Source organism: Mastigoproctus giganteus, chromosome 9 (genome assembly GCF_048544385.1).
Source record: "Mastigoproctus giganteus isolate SK-2022 chromosome 9, ASM4854438v1, whole genome shotgun sequence".
Classification (NCBI taxonomy): domain Eukaryota; kingdom Metazoa; phylum Arthropoda; class Arachnida; order Uropygi; family Thelyphonidae; genus Mastigoproctus; species Mastigoproctus giganteus.
This window is the reverse complement of record NC_143583.1, coordinates 53,998,450-54,010,525: the sequence shown is the minus strand read 5'-3', so window position 1 is coordinate 54,010,525 and position 12,076 is coordinate 53,998,450. Positions and strand designations below refer to the sequence as shown.

Here is a 12,076-nt window from a genome sequence, read left to right as displayed (position 1 = left end):
TGTTGAAGAATGTTAAAAAAAAAAAAAAAAAATTTGACTTTTTTTTTTTTTTTTTTGAGTTGCCTTGACTTTTTGGTTTATACTATGTAATTAGTGTGCTGAGACAGAAAAATAGATAGATACTTTGGAGAGATGCTGTAAACATAACAACAGATAACAATTTGACCCAGGAACTAAGGATTGTATACAAGAAGGCATGAAATTGCATTTTATGAGTCACTAAAATACATTGTATACTATGGAGACAATTGTTCTCAATTCTTCTAAAGTGGAATACAAAAGTATTAGAAACATAGAAATCACTCACATTTTTCTCTGCTTATAGGATAAATACGGTAAAAGGTCTTTAACAATTATTAAAGAGCTGTACTTTTATTTTATCTTACACAGTTTCCATATGAGGGCAGGCACTATTTTCCAACATGATAAACTTGATGCCAGTCACGTTTATCATGTTGGAAAGTCTTCACAAAATAGAAACTGTTTAATTACAAAGGTTATTAAAGAGTTTTTGGTTCATGAAGCTAGGATCCACTAAAAAAATAGTGAATGGGTTAATGCCATTGCACCATGTTTTTTTCGTATTGAACTGTTGAAGTGGATAAATTGGCATCGTTTTAAGTGTATCTTGTATTGTGAATACCTTCACGAGTTGGCATGGTATTGCACTACCTTGAATAAGTAACGCTTCACTAATGGAGAAGACTAATTGGTGATGCGTTACTTATTCGAGGTAAGGCAATACTGTGGTAACTCATGAAGGTATTCACAGTATGAGATACAATTAAAACAATGCCAATTTATTTACTTCAACAGTTCACTATGAACAAAACGTGGTGAAATGGCACTAACCCATTCACTAGTGAATCGTATGCATATTCTCATGCTTTATGCAGAATAATCACCAAAAAAATAATATGATGATCATTTTCACAATATTGGCTATGTAACAGTAGCCAATATTTTGAAAGCTACTATTGCGCTTTCTCCCATTGGAGTGCAGTTGACAGATGAAATGAGTGTCATTCTCATGCAATGTGATAATAAGCCAGAATTTGTCCCTGATACGGAAATTATTAAGTTTGATGCAGGCATACAAAAATTAACCTTCTTGAAAAAATCAAAGTGAAATAAGAAATAAGCAGCTAGAAAACAGTGGAATTGGAAGAAATGAAGAGACTGGTAGGAAATGCAGTTCTTGAAATTAAGCGGCAAGATGTAAAGAATGAAGTTCAAGCATTTAGATGAGGCTAAATAAGATATTTAAAAACATTACAGGAGAAAGGTTTTGAAGAAGCTGAATTGGCACAAAGCTCTCATAGAATAAAAAAAAAAGCCTGTTGATCTATTACAAAAGAAACTGCAGAAAAGGAAAGATAGTGTAATTACTAATTAGTTCACTTAAAAAATTGAATTATCTGTTGTGTATTTTTTATATACAAAGTGTGGCATTAAAATCATTTTTACAATATTTTCTCAGGAACCCAGTTATATTTTGACCTGGCAGGTTATATACTCTGTTTTGGTCTCAGAACAGAATAGTCAAGTGCATACTCTGATTGAAGGAGATTCAGCTTTATTGGGAGACTCTTAATGTCATAGAAATGGGCAACATGTTTTGTAATAAAGATAGGTGGACCAGAACAAGGACATTTGCAAGGTGCAAATTGATGATGTTGGCCAGTTTGCTACAAATTCACAGGCTCTCCATGCTGATTATGGTTTGGTTTATACTATGTATACAACCTGGTCCCAGTGGCTGTGAAGAGCATTATTATTATTATTATTATTATTATTGTTATTGTTAGAATGCTCGTTAGCAAGATTTTGGCTCTATCGTTCTGCTCTTGGAGAGTCCCTCAGCCTTCTCTCAGAAAGACTTTAACTCTGTGCCCACATCTCAGCTGCCTTCTGTTATCCGATAGGATCCTGCCTTTTCGGCTGCCCTCATGCCCAGTCATTGGATGCTGATTTTAACAAGTTTGCTTGTGAAAGGGGAATACAGATGCTGCATCTTTGAGTTGTATTTTTCTGTCTCTGATCTTGCTCCTCAAAGCTCATTTTAATGCCACAAGCCAACAATACCATCTGATATGAAGGTGACTTACTAACTTACTCAGTATTACAATGAGTAATGATGAACTTACTACATCTGCTTCAGTGCAAAAAACATTACAGTTATTTTTTTTTCACCTATATTTTCTTGTTATTGTGTTGTATGTAATTGTATACTGTATTTTGAGCTGCACTTCAATTTATGCTTTCATATATGTATTAATGCTCGATTTATCAATATTATCTGTTATTATTGTTATTTATTCATTTCTCTTACACACTATATTATCACTGAGGCGCCTCCGTAGCCAGGTGGGAAGGAGCAGCAGTGCGTAGCACACGCTTCTTGATTAGACCGGGGTTCGAGCCCGTCACCACCAAATATGGAGGATGCGGAAAGGTCAGGGAATGACCACTGCATATCCCCGGAGCAATATGGCCTTAGTTGCTAATGCTCCTAAAAAAAAAAATATTATCACTGTTAAAACCTGGCCCCAGTGGCTGTGAAGAGCATTATTATTAATATTATTATTATTATTAGCCATATGGTGCAAGGAAGCCTGAGGCTTATGTTGCACCAGCCAAAAAAAATTCCCGAGTGTTACCCTGAGAGAGAGAGAGAGAGTATCAGAAGTAGAAAGGAATCACCAAGCAAGAAAGAGAAGAATGATGATATCCAGCTCAGGATCCTGGGTGTGCTAAGCCATACTCACCAGATGTGAGCCCCTGGGGTTGAGTAATTCAGTTACCTTTGCAGCATTTCCCCTGAAAATTCCCTCCAACTGCACACACAGAGAACAATATCAAAACCAGAAACAGCTTTATACTTTGTTGCAAGTGATGCTGTTCATACTGCAGATACTTATAAAATGTACATCAAACTCTAGCTGTTACTGACACTTAGCCTGTCAAAATTCTTCAGATATGTGGTGCTTTTTTCACATATGTCTTGATTCACAACATACTACATCAGCAAGAGGCAAACATGGAACTAAACTCCAAGAAAAAATGGAGAAGCCATTTCCAACAAGCTGGTTTCTAGAAACCCAGCTTGTTGGAAATGGCTTCTCCATTTTTTCTTGGAGTTTAGTTCCATGTTTGCCTCTTGCTGATGTAGTATGTTGTGAATCATATCATGAATTAACAAGTATTTGAATGGCACTGGCACAATTCTTCCTTCTGGTATCTCCACTGTTGATCAAGTAAATACTTTTTAACACGTTAATGTTAAAAGGTCTCACTCTGTTTACAAACTAATGTTCTCTGACAAAAGGCACAACTCTACTGCCGAAAACTTAAACTGTGGCATTGTTACTGTGATGTTAACATATTTTGTTGATTTTAATTATTCTTGCAAGAATTTTTAATTTATAATTAAAAAACAGGGAACTATTTCAAATGTAGGTTATTGCAACATTGAAATAGCTTATAAAATAACACTACTCTGCATTAACTTTTGCAGTCAACCATCAGAGAACTGCCATGGTGCTCTTTATAAATGGCTGAAATTGTCTGCATAGTTAGCATTAGTAGAGGCATATGATGCAAGAAAGCAAGCTTATACAGCATCAGCCAAAAAAAAAAAAAAAAAAAAAAAAACTTTCCCATTTCATCTATCTATTCGGTCCAAATTGCTTGTCCAGCTCTGCCTGAACCCATTCAAGCCATCAGCCCCCACAACGGCAGACGGAAGCCCACTCCAGCAATCAACCACCCGCCGATCAAAGGCAAGTTTCTGCACATCTATTCCACAACCGTCCTTTCTCAGTTCAAACTTATGTCCCCTCAGACAATTAATGCAAGAGGAAGAATCCATCAGCATTCAGCCCACTCAACCCATCCAAGTCCCCACACACCTCAATCAGATCACCTCGCAGGTGCGCACTCTCCAGGTGCTGCAATTTGCAGAACTTAAGCCCCCCCCGGTAAGGGTACCCCTCTGTTCCCCTCACTAATCTTGTTGCCCTTCTCTGTACTCGTTCCAGCAACTCTACATCCTTTCCAAAATGAGGCCCCCAGACCCGCATACAGCACCCAGTGTGCAGCCCGATCATTGCCTCATAACAAGGGGGACAATCACCTCTCCATCCTTGCGAGAAAAGTAGAGGCTGTATTGCAATGTATCGATTTGTATTATTATTGCAATAAAGATTTCTCAGTTGTCAGATTTTAAGTGGATTAAAGCAAGCATTATTAATCGTGTAGAGACTAATGATGTTAAGCAAACAAAACCTGATGATTTGTTGGATAAATATAGGACCATGCTGAAAAAATACCACAAGTTAGGTCAGAAGGTGTATGTATTTCCAATTCTGCCCAGACATGATAGAAGGGATTATGTGCTGAAAGCCTTTTGAATTAACTCAAGACTTGAGGGACTCTGAAAGGCCTTAGAGGGGGGAGTTTTCATCAGCATTGCTGGCACTTTAGCATTAGCATTAGTAGAGGCTATATAACCTTGCAAGAAAGAAAGCTTATACAGCATAAAAAAAAACAAAAAAAAAAACCCTTCCCATTTCACCCATCCATTCATTCCAGATGTGTTTGTCTAGTTCTGCCTTGAATTTATTTAAGCTATCAACTTCCACAATGACAGATGGAAGTTCATTCCAGCAATCACCTACCTGACAACTGTCTTTCCTCAATTTCAGTTTATGCCCCCCCTCAAGTTTGTAATATGAGCAAGAGGACGAATCCCATCAGCATTGAGCTTACTCAATCCATTCAAAGCCTTAAACACTTCGATCAGATCACCTGCTGGTGCATTGCCTCCATAGCCAGGTAGGCAGGAGCAGCAGTGCTTAACACACGCTTCTTGATTAGACCGGAGTTCGAGCCCGTGACCACCAAATACAGAGGATGCGGAAAGATCAGGGAAGGACCACCGCATATCCCTGGAGCAATATGGCCTTAGTTGCTAATGCTCCTAAAAACCAAATAACAACAATACCTGCTGGTGCCCAGTCTCCAGACACTGCAATTTGTAGAACTGAAGCCTTTCCTGATAAGAGCACCCTTTTTGCTCCTCTCACTAATCTCATTGCCCTTCTCTACATTTGTTCCAGAAGCTCTACATCCTTCCTAAAATGAGACCTTCAGACCTGCATATAGTACTCAAGATGTGGCCTAACCACTGCCTTATACAATGGGATAATCACCTCCTTATCTTGCAAAATTCCTGTATATCATTGACAAAACTCCATGACCTACTCTGGCATCATGTCTGCACTGCTCAGAAAACTTCATATCTGACTGCAAAATTACCCCCAGGTCTCTTTCATTCTCAACTACCCTGAGTGTAACATCACATAATTGGTACATTTTTCTGAGGTTACTGCTACCTATATGCAGTACTTTGCATTTGCCAATGTTCAACTTCAGTTGCCACTTTCCTCTGTAGCCAGGTGGGCAGGAGGAGCAGTGCGTAGCACACGCTTCTTGATTAGACCGGGGTTTGAGCCCATGCCCATCAAATACGGAGGATGCGGAAAAGTCAGGGAATGACCACTGCATATCCCCGGAGCAATATGGCCTTAGTTGCTAATGCTTCTAAAAACCAAACAAAACAAAAAAAAACAGTTGCCACTTCTCAGCCCATCTGCCTTACTTTTACAAATCCTGTTGCAGCAGCAGGCTGTTATCAGCAATCCTCCCAACCTTTGTATCATCTGCAAATTTTGACATTAAACTTGATATACCTTCATCAATATCATTGATAAATATACAAAACAACAATGGGCCCAACACCGAACCGTGGGGGACACCACTAATAATATTAGTTCCATGAAGAGCAGTATCCATTGATTACCACTCTCTGTCTTCTCCCACTCAACCATCCTTTTATCCATTGTAGCAACTTGCCTTTACTGCCATACTGCTCCAATTTGTACAGTAGTCATCCATGTGCAACAGTATCAAAAAGCTTTCCTGAAATCCAAGTATATGATATCAAAATTATATTTTGCATCCAGTTCCTTTGTGACCATGTCATAGTATCCAATCAGATTAGTCAAACAAGTCTTCCCCTTAACAAAACTATGCTGTGTGAATTATTACTGCTATCTTGACTAGATGATCCTGCAATGCTTCTTTAACCAGTGACTATTATTTTTCCTGGAACAGAAGTCAAATTACTAGGTCTGTATTACTCGTGTCACTTGTAGGTAGAATGAATGTGTTTTGTAGAGACAGTATTCATTTGAACAAAGGTGTTGCAAGGGTTTTTGGCAGTATCACTGAGGATATCTCAAGGGTTCAGCAAAACTTCTAGTCGGGGTGGGGGAGAGTAATATAGACACTAATTTATCAGATGATATGTGTCAAAGTAATGCTTGCACATATCTCAAGAATTCTTATTGTTGCAACAGCTGATGTTGGCAAGATGTTCTGGGGGAGGAATATTTCAAATGAGCAAGAAGATAAAGTTAGGGAAACAAGCCTTAAATAACAGAGTAGTAACCTATAAAAGAAAACTTAAGTCTTAACTGTGTCTGAAATAATGTCAGAAATGTGCCAAATGTTTCAGCATATGTTAACAGGTGTGATGGAAGGAAAATGTCCTTGAGCAGCGAATCTTCTCATCATGAAAAAACCTACTGTGTACTGGAACTTTGCTTTGCTTAGCCTGATAAATGTTAAATGGCTTTGACTTATTCATTCTCCTAAATTGTTAAATATATTAGCATAAACATTTTAAGCATAGCTTTTTCCTAGAAACTAAATACCAAAGCTAAGTAAAGCCTGTTATAAAAAAGTGAAATTGTCTTTGTTTATACTTTAGATTTATGTAGTACAATTTTTGCAACTTTTAGTGATGGCTTTAATCTTCTGTTTTATGGACTTGGTTCCAAAATGTCACTCCTGGAGACCTTTTGCAAAGAAATGTTATCAGACCATTTGTATATTGCCATTCATGGTTTCTTTCCCACTTTGACAGTTAAGCAAGTAAGTATCTATTTTCAAAAGCTGTACATAATGTGCTACTTTTCCCTTATTAAAATCAGTTTCTTATATGAAAATTTATGCTATTTATTGGAATAAATAGGAATAAATAAATTATCCCTACTAACTTATTAGTAGGAATAATTTATTCTAGCTTTTAAAATAATTTTCTGTTCATAATAAAATTTACCCAACAGTAGTAGTAGTATCATGTAGCCTGACAGGCCCTGCATAAAAATATTTATTGCTTGCGAGTCACTGAGTTGAAATTATTATTTGTATTTTTTTCAGTCTACAGGGTGTCTCAAAAATATTGGTACAAACGTTTAGGGGAGGTAGGTAACATCTAAAGGAATGTGAATCGCATAGGAACCCATAACCGGAAACGTCACCGTAAGTTGGTAGATGGCGCTGTTCATCAGTTCACGAGAGGGAAAATTTCTGGTTTACTCATTTAAGCAGTAGTCACCGCATTAAGAGCAAGCATCAATATACGAACTCTGAGCTGGCAGACATGCACCTAGTGTATGGATTAGCAGAGGGCAATGGACGAGCTGCTCAACAAATTTATGGAGAACACTTCCCAGACAGACATGTACCGGACCACCGTTTGTTTGTGCGTGTGCATCAAAATTTGTGTGATCGTGGGTTATTTAGAGGTAACAGGAGTAGTGCGGTTAGACCACATTCGACGCGAACTCCCACCATGGAAGAAAGTGTGTTGAATGCTGTCCAGAATAATCCTACTACAGCACACGTGCCTTTGCCTCTGCCTTAGGAATGTCTCGTTGCAGTGTACAGCGTGTCTGGCACGACGATTCCTTACACCCCTTTCATCTCCAAAGGGTTCAGTTACTGCTCCCTCAAGATCATCCTGCATGTGTGGCTTTTGTACAGTGGTTTTTCCAAGAAAGTGTTCAAGACTTGAATTTTCCAGCCTATGGTTTGTTCACGGATGAGGCTTATTTCACTCGGGAAGGCTTATTCAATCAGCACAATGCTCATGTGTGGGCTCACGACAACCCACACGGTGTGCGCCCCCATGCGGCACAACATAGCTTCACAATAAATGTGTGGGCAGGTATGGTTGGTGACTGCTTAGTCGGCCCATACCTGTTACCATCCCGCATGAACTCTGCTAAATATCGGATCTTTCTTGAACAAGTTCTACCAGGGTTATTTGACAATGTTCCAGCAAACATGAGATGCAACATTTGGTTTCAACATGACGGGGCGCCTACCCATTATGGAAGGTGTGTTTGTGACCATTTGAACAGGCGTTTTGGGTGTCGATGGATTGGCCGTGGTGGACCCGTTGCCTGGCCCCCACACTCACCTGATTTATCGAGCCTTGATTCCTTTCTGTGGGAGCCCTCAAATCTGTTGTATATGAATCGCCTGTGGAGACGGAAATGGATCTCATGGCGAAACTCGTCGGTGCTGCTGCTACTGTCAAAGAAACTCCAGATGTGTTCGACCGTGTCCGCCAATCCGTGCTGTGTCGGTGTCACGCATGCATCGCGTCTCATGGTGGAACCTTCGAGCATCTGTTGTAACATCATGAAATGCATCCATCTCGTACTCCACTGTTAATATTTCAAATAAATGTTTGCCACTAATTACTGTCTTGTGTCATTTTTGCTTCTTGTGCCTCTGCTACTACTTTCCAGTGACGTTTCCGGATATGGGTTCCTATGCGATTCACATTCATTTAGATGTTACCTACCTCCCATAAACGTTTGTATCAATATTTTTGAGACACCCTGTATAATATGTAATATAATATATTATGTAATACAACATTATGTGTGTGTATATATATATATATATGTGTGTGTGTGTGTATGAATGCCATCAAATTATAGATTAAACATTACATCAGTCTGTAATCTAAATATGTACAATATGATATATATCTAATTATGGTACAATATGTACAATACAATACTCAACGTGAGTCTACAGACCAAAAAGAGCAGATGTATGATAAAACTTTAGCAGGTCTGGCTTAAGGCACGATCGAGCGGTTCCCCCGGACAGGACGCCAAAATTTAGGGGGCACAAAATTCCCCGAAAATTCACCGATTTTTTGGAAATTTCAAATCGGAGAGAGCACATCAAAAAACTCGCACAGTGGCGATGGAGCCGCTTCCGAACTTTAGCATAAAAGTATAACAGTACAAAACGGGCCATTGGGCAAAAAGAATCTATAAAAATTAAGATAGCCTGTGTTGGTTTGCTTCATTATACCCTATATATAAACATATAATTAGCAATAAAATAATAAAAATATAAAATAAAATAATGATTGAGGCTAATTATTGATAATAATTAGCCTCAATTATGTAACCCTTGAATGTAACGTTTTCAAGGGCTAGCACCATTCAGAATATCCATTATATAATTAGCAAGGCTAATTATTGTTTCTGTTTTTATCTGCCTGTTTATCTAGGTCTAAATTTTCAAAATTATAGGCAATTTATATTTCAATTTAAATTTAACAGCAAATAGGCAAAATAAAAGCTAGCCCTACAGATAGCTTTGAAACAAATAATATAGAAAATGACAGCCAAATATAAATATCGTTTTAGTTGTGTTTGTATTTATTATATTCATGTACAAAAGAAAGCTTATGCTGAAATAAGGGGAAAGGAGGTAAGAATAAGGAAAGCCATACCTGAATTTCCTTCCAAATATATAAATTATATATATATATAATTTATATTTGACTACTGGGGTGGGGGGTAAGCAATTTATTCACTCTAATAAACAAATTAACCTTTGAGTTTGTTTTAAAAATGAATATCTCTTGAATCGGAGAATTCCAATGTTTGCCCGTCGGTCTTGTTCTTCGACCACATAAAAGAGCTTGAAGTCGTAGCCCTGACTTCATCATCAGCCATTTTCAATCCACTGCAGGATGAAGGCCTCTCCAGCAACTTTCCAGTTCCTTCTGTTTTGAGCACTGCCCTCCATTTACTACCCACAAACTCACGAATTTCATCTATCCCTCTCCACCTTTGTCTTCCAGCTATGTGTCCTGCCGAAGACCATTTTAGTTCTTAGTTTTGATAAGAATGTCCTTTACTTGAGTTTGTTGCCTAATCCATGTGTTTCTCTTCTTATATAACAGTCTGATTCCCAATATGATTCATTCCATTCTTCGCTGTGTAGTTCTCAGCTTCTCTTCCATTCTTTTGGTGAGTGCCCAAGTTTCACTTCCATAAGTCATGGTGGGGAGTATACATTGGTTCATTATTTTACGTTTCAGACAAACTGGAATATTGCTCTTCAGTATGTGACTATATTTCCTGAATGTTATCCATCCAAACTTTATTCTTCTCTTGACTTCTAGCCATTTATTAAAGGTGGAGTCATATACTTATCTGGGACTTGTCCCAGATAAGTATATGACTCCACCTTTTCAATTACTGCTCCTTCAATCATTATTTCCCTTTCTGTGGCATACTTGTTCATCATTACTTTTGTTTTAGCCATATTCATCTTTAGTTCAAAATCCTTACTAGCTGTGCATAACTGATTAAGATTTTCCTCTAATTCTTTGGGATCATGGCTTATGACCACAATGTCATCTGCAAATCGTAAATGGTTTAGGTACTCTCCGTTCACATTGACTCCTTTCTGCGACCAGTCTAATCTTCAGAAAGCTTCCTCAAGGGCAGCAGTAAACAGCTTTGGAGATATTGTGTCTCCTTGTCGAACTCCTTTCTCAATTTTAAATTTCCTACTGGCTTTGTCTAGTCTAATAAAGGAGGTAGCACTCTCATATATTTTCTTCAAAATCATAATATATGGAGTATCAATACCTTGTCTTTCCAGTGCCCGAAACATTGCCTTATGCTGTATGGAGTCAAATGCCTTTTCATAATCCACAAATGCCAGGCATAATGGTGTTTTATATTCATTTGCTTTCTCCATTAGCTGTGATATTACGTGAAGGTGATCCATAGTTGAGAATCCTGTCCTAAAGCCAGCTTGCTCTTTCGGTTGATTCTCATCAAATATTCTTTCTAATCTGTTAGTAATGACCCTTGTGAACAACTTGTAGATGTGGGATAACAAGCTAATTGGTCTATAATATCTGATTTATCTCCTTTCTTATGCAGCAAAACTATGATTGCATTATTCCACTGCTTAGGCGTCACACCTTTTCTAATGCACTTTGTGAAGAGCCTTGCCAGTTTTTGTGTTATGTCTCTTCCTCCCAATTTTAACAACTCTACAGTAACTTCATCTTCCCCCGGGACTTTCTGATTCTTCATTTTCTTCAATGCATGTTCTACCTCATCAGGAAGAATATTGGGTATGTCGTATGTGTTGCTACTTTGCAATCCATCTTCCCCACTGCTGGCATCATTCCCCTGCTCCTTGTATAATTCTCTATAGTAGTCTTCTGCTATTTGAATTATGCCTTCTCTGATGTTTATAAGTACATCACTATTCTTCAGTTTCAGTATCATTTGTCTTTCTGTATTACTGCTCATGGCTGCTGATTTAAATCCTTTGTTTTCCCTTAATGCTTTTTCTACTTTTCTTGTGTTAAATCTTATGTCCTCTCCGAGTCTCTTTCTAATGGCTTTGCATAACTCAGTATACTCAATTTTCTCCCTGTCAGTGTTTTTCTTGCTTTTCATTTGTCGTCTTCAGTTCATCATGACAAGTGTTTCTTGACTAATTTTTTCTTCTTTGGATTTCTGTTTCCCTATAGGTTTCTTGGGCTTTATCACTTTCAAAAAGTTGTAATATTCCTCGTCGATATCTTGGTCCTCAGCAGTATGCAGAAGCTCAAACTTGTTCTTAAGTTCCAGTACATACTGCTTTTTCTCCTCTTCTGTTATCTCAAAGACCTTTGTATTATTTACTCGAGTCAGTTTTTTCCTTTCCTGCATCTATATCAAGTTTACATCTTACCATCCTGTGATCACTTCCAACATTTACCTTATTCAGGATGGTAACATCATTCACAATATATCTTCTGTTAGTGAGGATGAAGTCGATTTCATTAGTAGTTAATCCATTTGGACTCTTCCATGTCCACTTTCTGTTCACCCTTTTCTTG

General features: G+C 38.0%; 1 protein-coding gene across 1 annotated transcript in view; it reads left to right on the top strand.

Annotated features, from left to right (window-relative positions):
* Nucleotides 1-12,076, top strand: part of Orc2 (origin recognition complex subunit 2) — a 122,701-nt gene that overhangs the window by 80,148 nt on the left and 30,477 nt on the right. Inside the window, exon 7 of the mRNA XM_090380663.1 lies at nt 6,867-6,999. Coding sequence (XP_090236789.1) covers nt 6,867-6,999 — 133 coding nt within the window. The remainder of the gene's footprint in view (nt 1-6,866; nt 7,000-12,076) is intronic.